Genomic DNA, 23,327 nt, shown 5'->3' with positions numbered 1-23,327 from the left:
TCAAATTAACCGATTACACACAAATTTTTCAATTGTTTATTTCATCAAATTCAAATCAATTGAAAGAAAGACTTTCAGATTTGCTTTTGCTTCAACCAAATTTAATTTCTCCAATTGTAATTAATTCTATTCCAAATATTTCTAAATTTGGATCACATTCATCAATGTTTTTTATGTTTTTATCAAAACTATTTTTAAAAATTAAAACATGTAATGAAATTATTCAAATTTTAATTGATACATTAAAAATAGAATTCAATTTTATTAAAACGCATCCAAATCTTCATATTTATACACAATTATCTAAATTCATTGAGGTTTCAGCATCTTATTTAGATTCACAACCATGTAATATATGTAATAATCCAGAAATATCACCAACGAAATATTCACTTGATCAAATTGTATTATATTCAAAATATTCCCATGACACATTATATTATAAATTAAAAAATCCATTTTTAATTACAAACATTTTCTTATCAATGACAATAAAGAAAAACTTAAGAATCCCAAAAATTATAAAAATTTATATTTCTGATATAGAAGTTGAAGATATAAATGAACTTTTAAATAATAATTTTAAATGGAAACATATTTCTAATATAAAATTTCAACGTGATGAAAAATTTGCATCAATAATTTTCCCTTTGCAATTACTTGTTACATCAATTAAAATTCATTTCGAAGAATTTTGGGAAAATCAAAATGAAAATCAAATTGTTTTGTGTTGTCCTTTATGTCATACAGAAATAATTGATAAACGATCTGGAATATGTTCGAAATGTCATGAAAATGCATATCATTGTCGGAATTGTAGACATATTAACTATAATAAATTGGATGGATTTTTATGTAGCGAATGTGGATTTTCAAATTATGTAACTTTAGAATGGAATATAACAGCAATAAATTCATTTTCGAATATAAAAATAAATTCTAATAAAGATTTGGAAAAGTCATTAATAAAATATGATGAATTAATGAATAAAATAAATGATATTTATAGAACTTTAACAAATACTAAAGATTTAATTAATGAAATTTTATTACCCACAAATAATATACTTTTAAATGATAAAATTAAAATGTTAAATAACCTTTATAATGATAAATGTAAATTATTAAATCAAGAATTAACATTAAATGTTCAACATGTTTTATTAATACGTAATTCAATTGCTTCTTATATTAATCTTAAAAAAAATTCACAAAATTTAATGTTTAATGAAAATGTTTGTTATAATTGTCATAAAACTTATATAAATGAATGTTTGAAGTTTATTTCACAAGTTATACCTAAATATGAAATTAATGAGATAACTTTTTTGATTTCATTTTTAGAAATTAAAATATTTTCGAATACTATAATTGATACATTTGTTGCATATTGTAAAATTCAACCAAATTTTACAAATGAAATCATTAAATTATTAAAATATTCTTTACCTAATCCTAAAACGCATTTATTAAAACTTCTTTATTACTTTGAAAGTATTAATGATTCATTTAAAAAACAACGTTTAATATCAATTCTTAAAACTATAAAATTTGCAAGTGAAATTATTTTTGAGTCAAATGATTTACAAAATTTATTTTATCCATTAATTTTATCCATTTTTTCTTCACCTTTAATATTAAGAAATCAAGATACATATCAAAAATATAATGTTTTTAATAAATGGAATAAACAATTACAAATCATTGATATAATTAAATTAATTCCATTAAATTCATTAAAAATTTTACTTATTAATTGTAAATCAAACATAATTCGAAATGAAATTATGGATTATTTAATTAACGCTTCAAGTATTTCAAAGCATCATTTCAAAGTAATAACAAATTTTTTAGTTAACATTATTCTATCAATTAATGTATTATATATAGATGATTATGATAAAGTTTGTAATTGTCTTTATATAATATTTAAAAATGAAAAGAAATATTTTTATTTAATACCAAAAGAACTTTTTGATAAAATCATCTTACTTATAGAAAAAGAAACAGAAAAAATTATAATTTTAGAAAAAAGTCTTTATTTAAACTTATCAATCGGATATTCCATTAATTTTTTGGCAAAATTATTAGGAATATATTTCTTTAATGATATAACAATTCGATATTTATTAAAATATAAAATCAATTTCATTCAAAAACTTATGAAAATATATTTTATCATTATAACAATCATCATTCAAAGATCAAATTATTTAATAAATTCTAAGTTAATTCTTTCTAATTATATTAAATTAATAATAAAAGAAAAATTAATATTAGATGAAGAAGATAAGATTACATTTTTAAATGTTATTGGTCCTGAAATATTTATGTTAACATCAATCAAATGTATAAAATATAATCATTTCTTAGTTATAAGTGAAATCTCAAAATTTTTATATCCTAAACCCGAATTACTTAATTTTCCAATTATAATCCAAAAAATTAGATCACAAGAAGATTATATTCCTGGAAGATTATCAAAAACTCCAATCATGTCAAAAACATTTGGACCATTAATGAGAGATGTAAAAAATAAAATATGTAATGATCTTGGAATGATTGGAATGTTTAATGATGATAATGGAATGGAATTAATAGTACAAGGAAATATTATATCATTAGATTTATTAGTAGATGAAGTTTATAAACATGTTTGGGTACCAAATAATGGTGAAACGCCAATGTTAATTATATTTAGACTTCAAGGATTAGATGGCGAAGCTACTGAACCAATAATTAACACAATTCCTTCAAAAGATAATCAAAATGAAGAAAAAAAGAATTTTAATTTCACAAAAGTTTTAATTCGAAATAATGGATTTGAAATATTTTTAAATACTTTTAAAAAAGATAAATCGACAAATTATTTTAATGAAGCAATTTATGTATTGGAAGCATTTGTTTCTATTAAAACTAATATAAAAGAAATGCTTAAATTTAATGCAATTGAAATACTTTTTGATTTATTTAATGAATTAATTAAAAGTTTGGATATAAATATAAATTTGTTTCTTAAACTAATAAATGTTTTATCTAAATTTATTAATAATAAATCATTTAATGATAAAACACCTGAAATACATATTGATATAATATTACAATCATTAAATTCTAATGTTGTTATAAATAATGAACAAATTTTACTTTCACCAATTTTAGCATTAATTTCACCAATTTTAACGAAATCTTATTTTCTCATTGGAAAAGTTATAAAATTTTTTAATAATGGTTTACAACCTAAAGAAATATCAATAAATATATTTAAAAAATATAATTCGATAATCTTATTAAATGGATTTGGTGAATTTATAGTTACAATTCCATTAAATAAAAAAGGAAATAAAATTCGCGATTTTATATTTAAAGAAAAATATATTTTCGATGCAATTAATTATTTAATTGAACTTTTCCCATTAAATGAAAATATAAACTCATTAAAATGGAAAGAAAATATTAATGTTGTTTCATTGCCAGCATTACTTAAAACTATAGCTGGAATGGTATCAACTCATCAAAAAACTCAACAATTATTTATTGATTATAATTTAATTCCTTTAATTTTAAAACTTGAAAAAGTTTCTTCAAATAATTCTATTGGTGAACTTGCTTTATTAATTCATAAGAGATCATTAATAAAGCCTTCAATCATTTCATTAATTTTTAATGAAATTAATGAAAAACAAATTATCGAAAATAAAAAACGCGCAAAAATAGAAAAAGAAAAAATTTTAAATCTAATAAAAAATAATTCATTTTCTCAACTTCTTAATCAAATTGATGACAATAATGATTGGGAATGTTGTATTTGTAAAGAAGGTTATAATTATATGCCGAATGATATTTTAGGATTTTATGTTTTTTTGTCACCAATTGATAATTATTATGTTACATCAACACATTTCATTGGTATACACGAAAAGTGTCACATTCAGGATACAAAAAGTGGAATTTCAAAACTTAATGAATGGGAAGCAGCCCAAGTTCGAAATTGTGAAAGATGTTGTAACTCTATTTTTCCTATACCTTCAAATACTATATCAAATGAAGAATATAGGAAAGCATTAGCTCGTTATTATTATGATATTTGTGAAAATGATAAAAATAATTTATTTCATAATATTTTTAATGATTTAAAGTTTCATCTTTTTAATTTAAATTCGAAGAGAATTGAAATAACAAAAGGAGGTGGAACATTTGTAAATACAGTTGGATTAATTCCATTTATTTTATATTCGGGTTTTATCTTTTTAGATAAAGAAGACATTAATAATTTTAGAAATAAAATGAATGAAGTTTTAATTGATGAAAATAATTCGACTGATGCGTTTCCATTAAGTTTATGGTTAATGTCATTAAATGAATGGGAAAGAAACAGAGAAAATATATTAAAGAAATATATTCATTCATTAAAAATTCCAAATGATTTAAATGATCAAAAATTATTTGATGAATTAAAAGAAATTTTAATAATGTTTGCAATTGTAAATGAAATGAATTATATGTTAAAGAAACCAAATTTTGACTTTGAAAGTGAAATGAAAAATAATTGTGCAAAATTATGGGAATATTGGATGAAGTTCGCTGAAAGTTTCGAGAAAAAAATGAGTAAAATAAATGAGATAAAGGATATATTTAAGGATACTTGGAAACCTTTGTTTGATGATAATCAAAGTTTTTTGAAATGGTTAAGAAATGCTTTGTAACTGAAAATTGAAAGATTAAGGAAGGTTTACAGCAAGTCACTAAACCCATTAAAATTTTCACTTTAATTTGGGCCCAAATTAATCAACAGAGAGATATGGAAACGATAGATATTAATAAACAGACTCAGTGAAACCTTTTATTACTTTTTGAGTATTTAAATGGCCGAAAATAATGAATGTTCATTTCATTTCAATTTATATGAATTTAATTGTATGTGTCAAATAAAAATTCAAATAGAAGTGTATCGGCAATATAACACACACCGTTGAAACGTTTCAATTCACGCTTTTAATATGAATAACGACAAAAACCTAAAGCTTGACATCTCGAACTTCTCTAATTGATTCTTAATGGAGATCTTAGATATTATGAAATTGGAATAAAAATCATTAATTATAATTAATACCTCGATTATACATCATATTTTCACATGGAACTTTTTCTGTTTAGCCAGATATTGTTTTATAATTCTACCCAAATTGCTACAATAAAATTAAATATGCGACAAAATTTGTGCTTTAAAGCACTTTTTAATGACTTTCAGCAAAAATAGTTAAAACTTTGTTTTGATGATGATGTGTTATTAATTAAATTGTAAATAAATCACATATTCAACACACACACACTTGACAGGAATTTGTCATAAAAATGTATGTTATTCAAAAGTGTCTTTTCAATATTGAAATAAACTATTGAAAAACACAGAATGAATTATTTTTAAACGTTCAAAAATAAAATGACACTTTTTTATATGTGAACTTCACTGAGAGGTTAACCTTCAAATTCCTCGAATTGCCGCAAACGATAAACAGCAGACATAAAACCTTATCAAAATTCAGAGGACAAATCATACAATTTTGAATGAACGTTTCACCCTCAAAAACCGCTGTGATTTTAGCGTTTTATTCAATCATTGATTTTTGAAAAGATGATCGGGAAATTTTTGAATGGAATTAATTGTCTCATGGATGAAATAAAACAAAAATATTGCGAAGAATAAATGCTTTAGGAGCTAATAAAAGGTAAAATTTGATGATTGGGAAATTTAATTAAACAAGTAAATGTGAGATTATTTCTCAATCTTTTGTGATTATTGAAAATCTTTTAACAGCAATTGAGTAACTCTCTTTTCTTCCGTGGTGAATTACCTTGATGTATACATCATCTATACGGTTGAGCAAAGCTTCAACAGATTCATCTGGGAATAATCTGAGTCTTGCAACTTCTTGAAAAATAGATGGAATGATAACAGAAAGTGGCTGTTTCAGAACATATTGAGAATATGCAAATCCGTGCTCTAATACTCCGACCTGTTCAAGGACAAAAACAATAAGATATAATCTTCGAAGAATTTTTTTTGCTTGTTCTGGGGAATCACCCATTAAATTGGCAACTTCTTTGATATTGAGGCAATCAACACCAAGAAAAACGTAGAGGGACAAAAATTTCTTGACAAGCGACGTTAGTGAAGGAGACGGACCAGCACTGAAAATGGAAGTTATAGGTTCTTCCAGAGCTCTAAGCTCATTCTTTATCCCATGTTTAATAAGAGAAGCAGAGGTTGCACTTAATCCTTTCCAAATAATTAACTTATCAGAATAGTGGCCAAAAACTTCAAGTCCTTCTAAGATGTTGTACAGGTCTGATTGTCTTCTTTTGTCACAATCAGCAATATCTGAAAATCGAACTGGTATGTTTTTCGTCAATTCGAATTGGCGAATGATTCTGTGGATCAAAGAACCGAACTGCTGTCTTTCTGTCGGCTTCTGCTCAGCCTTATTCTTTACCTGATGGTTTGGGTATTGGTCTGTTTTCGTCATGATGTTATTTGTCTGAAATTTTAATCTGATATTCAATTTTTGAATTTATGATTTTGAGGGATCTTGCTCCCCACAACAAAAGCCCAGAAAAATAAATCATCGAAAATTTGTTTTTGAGATATGATTTCGGTTTCAAAGAAATTGACCATACTTTTTCTGAAGATACCGCATATTCATCATTCAATTTCCTTTTATTCAATTTCGGTCTGTGAAAAGATGTGGGCTGGTGAAAACAGGCATTCCTGAATATTATTTCCAATTCTTTTAATAATATATAAAATATATATGATATAAAGCACATAAAAAGATTTTATTTCTGGTAAAACAAATTAGTTTAAAAAATATTCATGTTTTACACAATATTTTTTGAGAGGAGTAGATAACAGCCATAAAACGAAATTCTGGCATAAAAGTGACGATTTCGTCCATCAATGCCATTCAACCGTTTGAAGTTTATCTTCCCATTTAGGGTTGCTCAAATTAAGTTTAAAAAGATTTTTTAAAATATTTGTAACTTACAAAGATTTGGTAAAATTTGATGATTTCGTTCTAACCTTGATATGGTATAAGAACTAGCTTTGATATAAGCCATTAATACACGAATTCCACATTTATCGAAAATTTTCAAAATTAAAAAAAAATAATTTGTACAATACCTAATTTATTGAAGGGAAATTCATCAACACCTTGTAATTTTTAATATTTTTACCAAATCTATAGGAAGATCCTACATAATTTTGTATGTTTTTTTAGGAAAATTGTTTTTTAGAGTAAACCATTGAAATGCAAATTTTATGCGTATAATTAGCCGGCCAAATATTACACGATCTGAATCGATAGAAACCGTTTTGGAAATAATATCATTTCAGAAACGATCATTTTCAACTCAAAAAACAACTTTATGAGTTCCATCAACCCTTTCTAAATATATTTCGATTTTTTCCCCATTTTGATGTTGAAACTCTGGATCAACATTCTCCTCTTTTGAAATGATAGAAAATATAATACCCTCAATTGAATAATCAATAAATGGGTTTCTTAGATGCATTTGTAAGATTCTCCTGGTTTGGCATACTCTTTCTTTGTTGGCAAGAAAGGCTTTAAGGGAAACTTGTTGTATTTAATCTCGTTATGTTTGTTCGACCATATCTACTGTCTTTTTTGAGCGCTTTTTGTCGTCAGGATCCCAAACACAGCAAACGGTCAATTCAAATTGAAATTGCTCAGAAAATATTTTTGAATGCAATATTATCGTTAGTAACAGTTTCCAAATGTTTTGAATCTGAGTGGCAAAGATCTAAAATCATAAATACTTAGCCAAAATAATTACTACGCTCTCAACAAATGCAATATCCAAATTAGCAAATAGGATTTCAGCAAACGTTGTATCCAAATCAACAACAAGGACTTCAACAAGTCGCATGTTAAACCAGCAGCCAGGGTACCAGCAAATATTATATCCAAATCAACAGATAGGATACCAACAAATTTCTAGCACAAACCAACAAGCACCATACTTAAATCAACAAGCAAAACCACTGCAAATAATATACCCAAATACATTAAGCACTGTCAAACTTAATTCCAATAATTCCAAAAAGCCTAAATCAAAACAAAAACAGCCCAAATTATCTACTAATTTATATATCAAAAATCTTCCATCAAATATCACTACAAATGAAGATCTTGGCAATATGTTCTCACAATTTGGTACTGTTAAATCTCCCCTTCTCTTGAAGTTTGGAACCGGACTTTGCAATATGGCGGACCACAAAAGCGCAGTTGCAGCAATTAATGCACTTAACGGCAAATTTGTTGAAGGGAAATTCCTTGTTGTGAAATGGTATGTCAGCAGCAAAGAGAAAAATAAAAGGAAAGAAAGGAAACAAAAAGTTGAAAATTGTTAAAAAATTTGATGTTTAAATATATTTTCTTTTTATTAAATAAATTTGTGATGAATTAAAACTATGATAACTATGATATATGTTGTTTAGTTAATCATTTTGTAGATTTTATTTACTTCTATTCATTTGTATTTATGATTACGAAGATGATATGCAATGTAATTTTTTTGTCATTAATTTTTTAGTTTTATTAAAATAGAGCTATAATGTTCTAAATAATGCTTTGGTCATCTCATAAATAGGTGTTTGTGAACAAAATCATTTTACTTTTTTTCTAAAGGAAATGAAACTGTAATTAAATACCATCTTAATGTAAATAAAATTTTTATAGGAAAAAGGAATGACAATTATTGATGAAATTATAAATACGTCAGCATTAATTTGAAATTTATATCTTGAATTTTAAATTATTTATGTAAATTTTCTAATAAATTTTAACAAAAAAACCTTGGTTGCAATCACTGATTTCATAGATTTAAATTGATTTAAAGATCATTTTAAATTCTTTTTAAAATCTTTTTGTCAAAAAAGTGCACGTTTAATTTTTACGAAAAAAAAGTTTCACCGGAAAGAATCGAAGTTCCAACTTTGAGATAATGGGTCTCACGAACTGCCATTGTTCCACGGTGAATATCAAAAAATTGGCTTTTGGATTTCTTTTACGATTTTTTTAACTATGTTCTTTTCTAAAATAAAAAAAAATCATGATATTTTTAAAACAAGGGTTCAATGATATAATTTCTTATGAAGAAGTTTCTAGATATCTTCGAATCTTATGTACTTTTGCAACCATCATACAACAAGAACAATACGAATTTTCCATGATTTGGTATCTTGTTCAAATCAATTGGATCCATTTCCTTGAATTACACATCTAGCTTGGAGAAGAATGTACGTAAATGTTCATACAATATCTTATTTGATGATTTAATACTTTTAGTATATTTATCAGATGAATGACATCTCTTAAAGATATACAAAATTGGCATATCAATGATTCGTCTAATTCAAGTTTCGGATTTTCGGATGTATTAAATTGTTCTTTTAATAATTTATTACAATTTCTTTCTTGAGCTTTTTTATGCCTTGTGTTCTTTCCTTTGTTTTAATTTAATGAATTCATTTCAATTAAATGTTTTTCCATTTTTGGTATTTTCCATGTCTTCCATATATCATTGAGTCAAGTCGACATATTTCACGTTTTAACGCTTTGTTTTGAGATTGAAGTGAATTAACAATATATAATTTTTGATCTTTTGGAAGGCTCATAAGAAGTTCAGGTGTTATGAATTGATTTGGTATAGGGTTTACTGATTGCTTAACAATTGATTTTAATTGACGTGTTTTTGATTTCTCAATTTGTATGGATCTTTTTAGTTCAGTAATTTTGTTTTGGAGTTCATTTTCTTCAGAAGATGAATTGTATATTAAATTTGAAAATGCTTCGGTAAAATCGGATACTTCTGTTTCTGATTTGGAACTTTGATTAATATGTTCTTGTTGTAATTGTGACAATTTTTGAAGTTGGTTTTGATGTTCTATCGAAAGTTGAGAAACTTGAATTTGATGATTATTTTTTAAACTTAAAAGTTTGTTTTTTAAATTGTTTAGCTCCTTTTGCATAACACTTTCATTAGTGAATTTTTCATCATAAGTTTCAATTTCTGATTTTAATTTTGCTAGTTCTTCTTTAAGTCTTGCTATCTCATCATCACGAAGATTAATTTCACGATTACATATAAACTGAAGAGAATCGTATATTCTATATTGCATTCTTTCATAAGAAGAATTCATTTTTTTTTTTTTTTTAAAAAAACGTTTCCAAAAGAATTAACGTTCGTTTCAAATGCAATAGAACAAGAAATCAAAAAATATAAGATCAAATTCATAATTATTGGTGAATATCATAATTTAGAAATTTCCAAATTTTCCACTTCTCCAACAACCCTTACAATTTTTTTTTTTTTAAACAAACAAAATTAAAATAAAAAATTTAAATAAATATGAAATTCTTGTTTATTTTTATGTTTATTATCTAAATTTGTGTTTGTTTTTCTATTAAACAGTTACTTTGTGTTTTTTATTTGTTGCCGTTGAAGAAATTTCATAATAAATTTATTCCTTTACCACTATTTTTATCAAGTTGTGCAGCTAACATCAATAAGGATCCAAGCGAAGATTTATTTTCACTTGGCTTCTGAAATGTTTGCTTCAATTGACTTTCTTCATATTTAATTCCTTCTTTCCTTTTAAGTAATTCAACTATTTCTTTATTATTCTTTATGGATGCAACAACAATTGCTGTTTTGCCTTCCTTATTTTGTGCATTAACATCAATATCATTTCGTTCAAGAAGTAATTTAACAACTTCAGTATTCCTATTTTTTGATGCAATTATAAGAGGCGTTTCAAATAACTTTAATAAATTCCATATATTTTATTGTAATAATAAATTATTAAAATAAATATTAATTACAAAAATTTAATATTTTTAATATTAACATCAATTCCTTCTTGTTTAAGAAGTAATTGTGTGATTTTTATATTACCAAATGAAGTTGCCCAATGAAGTGCTGTCCAAAATATTTTTAATAATTTCCAAATATTAATTTAAAATATCAAATTATTGTTATTAAAATTAAATAATTTATTTATACATTTTTAATATTAACATCAATACCTTTTTGTTCAAGAAGTAATTGAACTATTTCTTGATAACATAATTCAGATGCTCTTATTAATGCTGCTTCAAAATGTTTACATAAATTCCTGATTTATTTTGAAAAAACAATATTATAGAAATAAATGTGATACAATAAAAAATTAACATCTTTTGCATTAATATCAATATCTTTATACTCAAGAAGTAATTTTACAATTTCGATATTACCACAAATAGATGCAATCATAAGTGGTGTTTGCAATATTTTGAATAATTTCCAAATATTATATTAAAACATCATATTATGAAATTAATTAACTTATAAATCAAATAAATATTTTTACTATTGATATCTATTGTTTTGAGAAGTAATTGAGCAATCTCTATTTTATTAATTCCTTTTTTATTCATTAGAAGCATTTCAAATATTATAAATAAACAAAAATTATATTTATGAAACTGTAAATTCATGAAATAAAATTTATTTAAAGAAAGTAAATAATTTTATTATTTAAATCAGTTCTCCCTTGATCAAGAAGTAATTTTACTAATTCAACTTCACCATTTTGAGATGCAATCATAAGTGCTGTTTGAAATAATTTGAACAAAATCTAAATATTATATTGAAATATTAAATTATTAAAATAAATATTAAACATAACAAACGAAAATTTCTTACATTAACATCAATTTCATTTTGTTCTAGAAGTATTTTTACTATTTCTATATAATTTTTTTCAACTGCTAGAATTAGAAATGTTTGAAAATATTTAAATAAATTCCAAAAATCGTTTTAAAACTTCAAATATTTACATTAAACATCAATTAAATTAGATGAACATCTTGATCATTAATATCAAATTTATTCCTATTATAAATATTATTTATGGTTTTATTGATTTGATTTTGCATGAAATATTCGTTTTGAATCTTATTGTATTCCAAAAGATGTTTAACAAAATAAGAATTACCATTTATTATTGCTTTCGAAATCATCATTCTATTTATTATTAGTTTTTCTCCTTCTAAAAATGAAAAAATTTCATAGTTATATGAATCAATACAATTATTAGCAAAATCTTTTAAAGAATTATTTAATATTTCTATTTTTTGTGAAGGAGAATAATTATCTTTCGAAAAATTTCTTAATGGTATCCTTGGCATTAAATATATTTTTTTTTTTAATATAATCATTATAAAGATATTTGAAGATATCATTATGATGAAATTTAATTGCTGCTTCTAAAGAACCGTAAAAAGATGCATGATTTTGTTCACATAAATGAATTATTTCCAAATTTCCATTTGCAACAGCATAATCACCTGTTTTATATATTTTAGCTCCATTCATAAGTAAAAATTTGAAACATTTAATTGATCCATAAAATGCTGCATAATCAATTAATGAAATACCACAATTCCTAACAAATGAATATCTTTCATAAGATGATGGAACAATAAATTGATTAAAATCGAAATTATTTTGTGATGAAATCTCTTGAAGTTTTTCGATTTCATCATTTCGAATTATTTTAGATATTTCATTCGGATTTCCTTCATTAATATTTTTTATATGAGTTCTCCAATTATCTTTTTTGATGTTTTCAATGTTTTCTTTGTGTCCAAAGAATATATAAAGTTGACTATCACTTATTTCTTTTAATAATTTATCTGAAAATAAATGTATGAAATATAATTTTGTTTTAACTTTATCAAAATCATATTCTATTAGCTTTTCGGAAGCTAACTTAGCAATAAGATATTTTGATTCATCACATTTTTCCTTTAGAAGAAAGTCAAGAAAAAGATTGAAAATTTGTGGGGGTTTTTTTGATGATTTTTTCTTCTTTATTTTCAATGGTTTTTAAAAATTGGAAATATAGAGAAAAATCTTTTCTTTTAGAACGGAATGAAGAAAATACAAATTGACATAAAAAAATATTAAATGTGAAAACTAAGTTTTCATCAAAATACTGTATTAATTTCTCTGCAGATAAATCTATATTATCTTGTTCAAGTTCGAATATTATTTGGTTTATTGACTGTATAGTTTTCAATTCTGGAGAACTTTTATGAACAGAAATTGTTCTTTCTTGTTCAATCATTCAAAATATTGAAAATAGAACGTTTATTAATTAATGAATTCAATCATGAAACCTTTCTTTATATTTATAAAAATATCAATAATTCATTAATCCATCTCTTGATTTCAAAAAATTTTCCATAAAAATATAGGAAATCACATAAGCAAATTAATTTATTCATCAAATATTATATAGTGAATATTAAATGCGTTGTTTTTTTTGAATTTATTTAATTTTTAGGTCACTTTTTTAATAAATATTATTTTTCAAATCAGATAATAATATATGGCCACGAAATATAAGGAAAATTTACAAATGTTGCAATGCCTTACACAAATTATTTTTGAATTAAGCTTAGATAATATTAATGAATCAGTAAAATCATCATTAAATTATTTTTATAAAGAATCACCGTTATCATTTAATATTATAGTGTGTAACTTATTATATTCATACTTTGAAGCAAGATATCATGATTATTTTTGTATTAAATATATTTAAAAGAACTTGAAATAGAAGAAAGTAAAAACAAAAATATTTCTCATAACAAAGTGATCGAAATTTTTGTACAACTTCTTTTAATCTATCAAACTCAAGAATCAAATTATCTTCTTGAAAAAATGATTAAAAATGGATTTGCTAATTCAGAAATTTGTAAAATTAAGAGAACACCATATTTTATTCATAGGGGTATTGAAGAAAGTTATTTATTTATATCTCATAAACCAGACCCTTATTTTATGATTGGTGACTCAATTCTCGGAGCTAGTGGTTGGGAACTTCATAAGAAATTAGTTGATGAAGGAATTAATCCGAATGAAATCTCAAAAATAATTCGAAATGATGAAATAGAAAAACTTCAAGAAATATCATCACAAAGTGATTTTGATTTTAATAAATTTATTAAACCATCGCAATATGAAAAATGTGCATTTATTAATCAAGATAATATTTTATTGGTTGATTATGCAGCATTTTTTTCTTCAGTTAAATGTTTTAAATATTTACTTATGAATGGATCACATTTAATAGACACAGGTAAATATGCAATTGCTGGTGGGAACTTAGAGATAATTCATTTATGTGAACAAAATCATTCATCATTTGATGGTGCATATGAAGCAGCAATTAGATTTCATCGAAATGATATCTTTAAATATATTTATGATAACAAATTAGAAGAGATTAATAATTTAGAAGAATTAGGAATTAAATGTATTTATCATGACAATTATGAGGTTCTTTTATTTTTAGAAAAGGTGGGGATGAAAATTAATGATTCTCTTATTCTTGAATCAATAAAAAAAGGTAATTTATTTATAGTACAACATTTTCTTGAAAAAAATCCAATTAAATTAAATATTTTGGATATCTCAACATTTTCTGGAAATAAAGATTTGTTTGATTACCTTATTAATAATGGATTTATTAATTCAGATGATTTAAATGTTTTTTTAACTTTATTTAATTTTTGTTAAAATGTTTTAATAATCCTAATTATTATTTGGAATTTAATAAATATATTTAAAACAGCATTTTTCAATGCTTCTAAAAATGGATATCTAGATATATTAAAATTTCTCCTAGATATGAAAATAATTGATATTAATGTTAAAGATGTTTCATTGTTTTATTTGAAATTTGATTCAATTTTTGTAATGTTTTAATATAACAATTGGAATTTATTTAAATTATTACAAACAGCACTTATGCATGCATCTACTAATAATATAGAAATTGTTAAATTCCTTCTTTATCAAAAAGGAATCGATATTAATTCTAAAGATATTTTTCAAATTGTTTTAATGCTTATTTTATTATTTTAATAATTCATAATAATATTTGGAAATTATATAAAATATTTAATACAGCACTTATTTTATCAGCAATAAAATATAAACCTGATATTGGAAGATTACTTATACAACAAAAAGGTATTGATATTAATGCTAAAAATATTTTCTTATTTTATTTCATATATGATTTAGTAATATTTAATATCAAAATAATTTTTGGAAAACATTAAATTTATTTAATACAGCACTTATGTATGCTTGTCTAAATGGTAACAAAAAAATAGTTCAGTTGCTTCTTGAACAAAAAGAAATTGATGCTAATGCTAAAGATATTTATCAAATTATTTTAATATTTATATTCATTATTTAATAATTTTTAAAAATATTTGGAATTTTTTTGAAAATATATAGAACAGCATTTGAAATTGCAAAGAGTTTAGGCATCAAAGAAATAAGTAATTTATTTATTAAGCATTCCTTAGTGCATAAGAAGAAGAAGTTCACTTTCTTTTACTAAAAAAATTATTGTAATAAATTTTTCATATAAATGCAAAGAATTCATCTAACTCTACATAACAAAAGATTTTAGATGATAACAATCTCCAGCACATAAAACCAAATTTTTATTGACAAAATGAACAATATCATACATTATACTAAAAAGGAAGTATATAAGTTATCTTTCAAATTCAATATATTTTGTTTGAAGAGTGGATTTAAATATGGTATAATCTTTTCCTTAATAAATAATATTAAATTCTATTTATTCGAATTAAGTATTTAAATCAAATAAAATGAAAATCAGATTAAATTTTATACGATATTTGATAAATTAAACTATAAATCAAAAAGAATATCATTTAAAAACAAAAGAATTTTAAGGATCATAATATTTAAATTTAAGAAAATATAAATATAAAACAAATTTATATTTATTTATTATCATTTTTCATTTTATCTCTTTTTTCTCCTTCTTTAAATGTATCCATTAATTCCTTTAATTTGTCTTGTATTTCTTGTGCTTTAATTTGCTCAAAAAATTTCACTTTTCCTGCTTTGATACACATTTCATCTGCAGCTTTTTCATCTTTTTCCCACGCCTTTACCATTTTTTAATAATTGTGCATAATCGAACATCGAACGTGAATATATTTGATCTGAAGACAAACGTAACCATTTTGCACCTTCTTCATAATTCGGTTCACATCCGCGTCCAATTATAAGTGAAACTCCATAATTAAATTGTCCATGTTTCAATCCCATTTCTGCAACATGTTTCCACATTTGATTTGCAAGTTGAGGATCTTTTGATTCTATACGTGACGCATAATTATTAATCGATTGTGGATAATCATTTTCAACTCCAACTTTAAAATAGTCAAGTGATTTGTCATCATCTAAACCTATACCTGATTCAATTGCTAATCCATACATATGAATCGCTTCAGGTTTTGTTTTACGTGCTGCAATACGTAAATATTTGGAACTAACATAAAGATTAATGTTACGCATAAGACCTGAATATTCCCAAATTGCTTCGGTGTAACTTTGATTCGCTGATAACTCAAGAAAATGTTGTGATTGTGCAATATCTTTTGATGTACCAATCCCTTTAAGATAACAAAGTCCTACATTATATTGTGAAATCGCATAATTCATTTCTGCACCTTTAAGAAAATATTCAAATGATTTATGTTTATCAATGTTTAAATATAACATGCCAATATTATTATATGAATGTGCTGTATTTTGAAGAAGTGGATTTTGATATATAGAAATAGCTTTATTTATTTCTTTTGCTTGAGTATAAAGATAACCTTGAATAAGTAAATTGATAATTGTTGTTGTTGTTTCAGTGAATAAACGGTCGAATTCGGAGTGCTCCAAAATTTCGACTTTTTCTGTCTCGTGACCGTTAAAGAAATTATTAATTTGGAAAAGAAGTTGGACGCGTTTTATAGTTATGTGAAATACATTGATGTGCTAAAGATTTTAAAGGTGTATCATCATTTATTATTTCTTGAAATCTCCAAAGTTCATCAAGAAGTTCACTTTGTGTTTTTTTTATTGAGAATTTCTATTATAAGAAGGCCAAACATAAAAACATCACGCGCTTGAAGTGGTTGTTTATAGAATGGAAGATAAAGATCTTCTTTTTCTAAATCAATGAGTGAAAGTGGTTGAATACATCCAATAAAGAAAGTATTCGAATCTTTAGTAAATATAGATGATGATTTAATACGTAAATGTTGAAAGTTATTTGAATGAAGAAAATTAATAATACTTGCTGTTGTTTTAAGTAACTGATTTATTTGTTGTTCTGAAAGTAAATCTAATTTAACAATATTAAGGTCAAAATCATCATAATATAAAATTTGTAATGTTTGTGAATCTGACGAAATACCATAAAGTGGAAGTAAACCTTCAAATTTAAAATTATGTAAACTATAAATTATTCGCAAAAACTCATAAAGTGATTGAGAATTAAATCCATTTAAAGGTAAAACATGAGATATTAATTTTTGTTGAGTTTTAGAATCAATTAATTTCTCGACTTTTATAACACCTGCTTGAAAAATTACTTCTTTTGGAATTAATCTTGTTGAATCAACTTGAAATTCTTTTGTTTTATTCAAAAATATTTTTGTTGGATTTGACATTTCACATTTTCATACAATTTTCATTGACACAATAAAAATTAAATATAAACGAATTCTATTATTTTTTTATTTAAATCTATTTCTTTCTTGTTCTTTAACTTTTTCATTGATTAATGCTCGTTTTATTTGACCTTCTGGGAGATTATTAGGATCGAAATATGACGGGGAAGCTTCTAATAACCATTCAGGTTGAATTTCTGAGACATTTCTTAAATAAGCTTTTGTTGTGAACACATAATCACTATAAACGATCCATTGAGGTTTCCTTCTTAAGCAAGAAGAAGGATGAATAAACGCTTCTTTAGGATTATCAATTTGTAAATAACTTCCTGTGGATTCATTTAACATTGCGATTTGCATAAAAAGTCCTTCAAGTAAACCTCGTAATATTAAACGCTCTCGGTCAACATTTGCTCTTGAAATAGATACGATTTCGATATTAAATTTTTGTAACAAAGAAATAAGTTGATTTCGTGATCTTTCTGCACGTGATAATACTTTATAATTAATGAAATTATCTTCACACCATTTTTTATCACTACCATTATTAACGAATTCTTCATAAACATTAATTAATGAAATATGATCTCCATAACCACTTTTTAAATTGTGAATGTGCTGCATCTGCTTTAGTAACTTTATCACGTGGACGTAGAAATATTTGTCCTTGTTCTGAAAGAATAGCTATTAATGTAGACATTTCATTCGTACATCCGAATTTCTTAGATGCTATTAAAGATTTAGCATGTTTAGGTTCAACTGGTAAAACGGCCATTAAATTTCCGATCTCTGTAAGTTCTGCGTTATTATTAATTGCTCCTAAATGATATAATTCTTGAATAGCTACTGCTAATTGTGTTTGAGGTGGTGCATCTATAAAAGGAAAATGAATAATATCTTTAATACCTGTAGCAAGCATAGTTAAGATTACTGATGAAAGATCTGTCCGTTGAATTTCTGGAATTGTTTGTTTCTCTAATTGATTATTATATGAAGATTCAGTATATAAACGATAACATTTTCCTGGACGAGTTCGTCCTGCTCTACCACTCCGTTGATTAGCTGCTGCTTGTGAAATAGGGGTGACAAGTAATGCAAACATTCGACGATCTGGTTGATATTGTGATTGTTTAACAAAACCTGGATCAATAACATAAACAACTCCATCAATAGTAACTGAAGTTTCTGCGATATTCGTCGAAACTATAATTTTCCGAATATTATCATGTTTAGGTGGTAAAAATACTAATTGTTGTTCACGTGGTGGTAATGAAGCATAAAGTGGTAAAACTAATGTAGACATTTTAGATTTACTATTTATATTACGTGTACCTTCACGAATTCGTTGACATGCAGTTTCAATCTCTTCTTCACCTGTTAAAAAGATTAATATATCACCAGATGGTTCATCACGATGAATTTTAATAGCATATGTAATAGCTGATTCAACATAATCACTAACTGGTTCTTGCGTATAAATAATATCAACTGGATAAAGTCGACCTGGAACTATTAAATGTGGTGCACCACCAAAAAAATTTGTAAATTTTTGTGCTTCAAGTGTAGCTGACATAACTACAACATGAAGATCTGCTCGAATCTCTGTAAGTTGTTTTAATAATCCAAGAATAATATCTGAATTAATATTACGTTCATGTGCTTCATCAATAATGACTATACCATATTGTCGAATTTGTGGATCAAGGATAAATTCTTTCATTAAAAGTCCATCTGTCATATAAATTAATCGTGTGTTTTCACTTACACGTGAATCAAATCGAACAGAATAACCTACAATACTACCAAGTGAAACATCCATTTCTTGTGCAACACGTGTTGCAACATTAATAGCTGCTACACGACGTGGTTGTGTACAAAGTACTTTCTTGTCATTACTAATAATATTGGATTCTAATAAAAATTGTGGAATTTGTGTGGTTTTACCTGAACCTGTACTACCTTCAATAATAGTAACTTTATTATTTTGAACCGTAGAAATTACTTCTTCTTTAAATTCATAAACTGGTAATTTACGACGTTGTTTAAGTATCGTTTTATAATTTTCTGAATATGGACGATCTGTCCATGGATTAGTAACATTTTCTTCTATTGTTTCTTCAGGTTCTTTATGATGATGATGACGACGACGATGATGATGTTCTTGCATAATTTTTAATTAAATTGTTTTTGTGGTCTTATGAATTTGATGAAAAAGAGAACGTTATCAAATAAACGGACTCAAATTTTTTTTTTCTTTCTCATTTTAAAAATATGAATTAAGAATGCAAATTGAAAATAGAAATAATCATATGACCATCTCATTTTATTTTTAATTATATTAACTTTATTCAATAAAATTAAATTTTTAATAATCAGCTGATTAACACTCAATCATTTTAAAATAACAACATTTTCTTTTAACATAAAAATATTTATATAAATTATTTTATTTATTTGTTTCTAATGCTTTTTTTGCATCAGGTTGACCCGCTTCAGCTGCCTTTTTCATATATTCGACAGCTTTTTCTTGGTCAGGTTTAGTTCCAATTCCATTAAAATAATAAAGAGCCAAATTATAAATAGCATCAGGTTCTCCATTATCAGCTGCCATTTTCATATATTTAAATGCTTCTTTCTCATTTTTTTCCATACCTATACCTTCTTTTAAGTAATATGCGTATGTACCCATAGCCATTGTATGTCCCATTTCAGCTGCTTTCTTTATTAATCTTGCAGATTCCTTATCATCTTTTTTAACTTCAAATCCGGAATATAAGAAATAAGCATAATTATACATAGCATCTGGTTGACCTTGATCAGAAGCCATTTTATAATATTTAACAGCTTCACTTAAATTCTTTTTAATTCCTATTCCATTAAAATACATATTACCTAAAATGAATTGACAAACACTATTTCCCATATTTGCGCCAAGACTTGCATATTTGAAAGCTTCATCATAATTTGGTTCACCTAAATATCCATCCATAGACCATATTGCACATTGAAGAATTGCTTCTGCATGACTTTTATCAGCTGCCATTTTCATATATTCATATGCTTTCTTTTTGTCAATTGGAACACCATCACCACGTGAATATATAAGTGCTAAATTAAAGTTTGCAACAACATCACCTTTATCGGATGCTTTTTTGAAGTATTTAATGGATTCTGTTGGATTAGTATTCATTAGAGAAACAGCATAATCGTTTTGAGCTGTTGTAAAGCCTGAATCAGCTGCCTTTTTCATATATTCAAGAGCTTTTGCTTCATCTTTGACGACACCATAGCCATTTTTAAAGCAAAGAGAATAGTTATATTGAAGACGTGGATCTCCAAGTTCTGATCCTCGCTTAAGATATGCAGCACACTCAGAATAATGTTTCTTCTCAAATAAACAATTAGAATAATTCGTAATACCAGCAATAGAATTAAGGTCAGCAGATTTCTTAAAATATTTCTCAGCTTCTTCTTGATTCTTTTTAACACCATTACCAGATGCTAAAAGTTCACCATATGAATTACATGCTTCAGGATGATCTTTGTCTGCTGCTTTCTTAAGATATTCAACTGCTTTTTGAATGTCTGGTTGAATATCTTTAGTACCTTCAGCCATGATCATTCCATATGAATACATTGCTTGAACATTACCAAAGTCAGCAGCGCGCTTGAAATATTTTACTGCATCTTTTTCATTTTTCTCAATTCCTTGACCATTAATCAAAGCAATAGCATAATTGAATGATGCATCAGGATGTCCAGAAGATGCTGCAAGTCCAAAATAACGAGTAGCTTCAGTGGGATTTCGTGCAATACCATTACCAGTTGCAAGAATACAGGCATAAGTATATTGTGCATCAACATTTTTTTGATCTGCAGCAAGTTTAAAATATTTTATTGCTGTTTGCTGGTCACAGGGTACCCCATCACCGTTTTGACAGAGAACACCATAGTAATATTGGGATTGAGGGTGCCCCATATCGGCTGCTTTTTTGAAGTACTTAGCTGCTTCTTCTTTATTGGCTTTAACTCCTTGACCACGTGCAAGGCATGCTGCATAAACTGAAATGGCATCAACATAACCTTGGTCTGCTGACATTTTGTAATATTTAGTGGCAGCTTCAAGATCAAGAGGAACACCTTTACCAACTTGATAACAAAAACCAAGGAAAAACTGACTCTCCTTGTGTCCTTTGTCAGAGCATTCTTTAAATAATTTTGCTGCCATATCAAAATCTTGCTTAACACCATCACCCATTATGAGACATATTGCATAGGAATTTGTACATTCGAGATCTTTTTGGTCGGTACCTAGCTTAAAGTACTTAGCAGCTTCATTATATTTTCTTTGATCGTAATACTTTTTTCCAACTAAATATTGCGCTTTAATATCACCAGCGTCAGCTTTTTTCCTTAGTTCTTCAATGTTATCTTGACTATTTTTGTTGTTGCAATTGCGATCTTGTGATTTTATGGATTTTGAAAAATAACGAACATGGTTAAATGATGAAATTTTGTTATTTGTGAAAATTGGTATGCTTAAAAAAGAAACATCTTTGAAGTTGATCCTCGTAAATGATCTTTTTAAAGAAGAATTTGCTTTAAGCATTGACCAGCCGATTTTCTAACCGTTTCAACAAAACACCAGTAAGAAACAAGTGGAAAAAAGATCAATTGATCACAATTGTCTTGACAAAAATTATCCAACACCGCTCCATCGAAAAAAAAATATGCAAATTATTTAAATATTGAAATTGTATTTAATTTCAAAATTTTATAATAAACAAAAAATATTTTATTAGTTTGATGTTTAAAATTAAAATACAAGGTCTTAATATATTAATTAAGTAATGAGTTTAAACTAGACATATCAAGATAACCCTAAGAAACATGCCCTTTTACATTTTAACCATTGTTCTCAAAATTCAAAAGTCAATGGGAAATTTAAATACTTTATGACAATAAGAGGTTTACAAGTCAATCTGCTCTATGTTCAACAGCTTAAGAGCTTTTCCAGAATGGCACAACATGGATAACGCAATTGAATCTTCTTTTATTGCATCTGGCAAAAAACATAACTATTTTGGGCTTGCTCATGGAAAAGTATTTACCGAATTTGCACGTAAACAACCAGATCAACAAATTCAAGACCCTGTATTCAGAGCAGATGAAAAAGTCAGGAAGGTAGAACAATTTTCAAAAGACGCATCCGATGTTATTCCAAAAATGCGTACCGAGCTTACAAAACTTAGACCATTAAACGAAGACATAAAATCAAAGCGCAAAAACTATCAAGCAATACGTGATCGTGCAAATAAGACAACAAAGGCTGAGGAAAAAGCTAATGCCAAATTAGAACAATTAAGAGCCACGAAGCCTGGAACCCCTGAAATGCAAAAAGCTCAAGACGAGCATGATATGTGTCTCAAACAAAAACAAATTGATGTTTCAAAAGCAGATGAACGAGAAGCATTACTAGCCAAAGAAGAGAAAGAATATAAGAAACAGCTCTTTTTGACGGTACTAGATTCACTAGAAATGTACTCCAAGGCAAAAGTAAATGCTTGCCGAGAAATGATTAAAATTAGTAATGAGATTGAATCCATAGGAAAAGAAATTCGTAATTACGATGATTCTAGGATTGAAATGCTTCAAACCCAGTTGCAGGAATTAAAGAATGAACCAGTCGAATAA

The 23,327-nt window shown here is 25.7% G+C and overlaps 5 protein-coding genes across 5 annotated transcripts; 1 reads left to right on the top strand and 4 right to left on the bottom strand.

The window, feature by feature from the left end:
• Positions 1 to 5,783: 5,783 nt before the first annotated feature.
• On the bottom strand, positions 5,784 to 6,527 carry GO595_005138 (uncharacterized protein; the record flags this gene model as incomplete). The annotated part of the gene is made up of 1 exon (XM_067918348.1): positions 5,784 to 6,527. One exon carries the CDS (start codon positions 6,525 to 6,527, stop codon positions 5,784 to 5,786), a length of 744 nt encoding a protein of 247 aa, XP_067774688.1.
• Positions 6,528 to 16,056: 9,529 nt separating this feature from the next.
• Positions 16,057 to 16,692, bottom strand: GO595_005137 (sel1 repeat family protein; the record flags this gene model as incomplete). The annotated part of the gene is made up of 1 exon (XM_067918347.1): positions 16,057 to 16,692. The coding sequence occupies one exon, from the start codon at positions 16,690 to 16,692 to the stop codon at positions 16,057 to 16,059; it is 636 nt and encodes a 211-aa protein (XP_067774687.1).
• A 1,509-nt stretch (positions 16,693 to 18,201) lies between these two features.
• Positions 18,202 to 19,800, bottom strand: GO595_005136 (P-loop containing nucleoside triphosphate hydrolase protein; the record flags this gene model as incomplete). Its single annotated transcript, XM_067918346.1, has 1 exon — positions 18,202 to 19,800. The coding sequence occupies one exon, from the start codon at positions 19,798 to 19,800 to the stop codon at positions 18,202 to 18,204; it is 1,599 nt and encodes a 532-aa protein (XP_067774686.1).
• Positions 19,801 to 20,079: 279 nt separating this feature from the next.
• On the bottom strand, positions 20,080 to 22,242 carry GO595_005135 (cobalamin biosynthesis protein CobT; the record flags this gene model as incomplete). Its single annotated transcript, XM_067918345.1, has 1 exon — positions 20,080 to 22,242. One exon carries the CDS (start codon positions 22,240 to 22,242, stop codon positions 20,080 to 20,082), a length of 2,163 nt encoding a protein of 720 aa, XP_067774685.1.
• Positions 22,243 to 22,622: 380 nt separating this feature from the next.
• On the top strand, positions 22,623 to 23,327 carry GO595_005134 (uncharacterized protein; the record flags this gene model as incomplete). Its single annotated transcript, XM_067918343.1, has 1 exon — positions 22,623 to 23,327. One exon carries the CDS (start codon positions 22,623 to 22,625, stop codon positions 23,325 to 23,327), a length of 705 nt encoding a protein of 234 aa, XP_067774684.1.

This window comes from Histomonas meleagridis, assembly GCF_020186115.1.
Source record: "Histomonas meleagridis strain 2922-C6/04-10x chromosome Unknown contig_32, whole genome shotgun sequence".
NCBI classification, from domain to species: domain Eukaryota; phylum Parabasalia; order Tritrichomonadida; family Dientamoebidae; genus Histomonas; species Histomonas meleagridis.
Note: the sequence above shows the minus strand (reverse complement) of the source record. Positions and strands in the feature narration are given on the sequence as shown.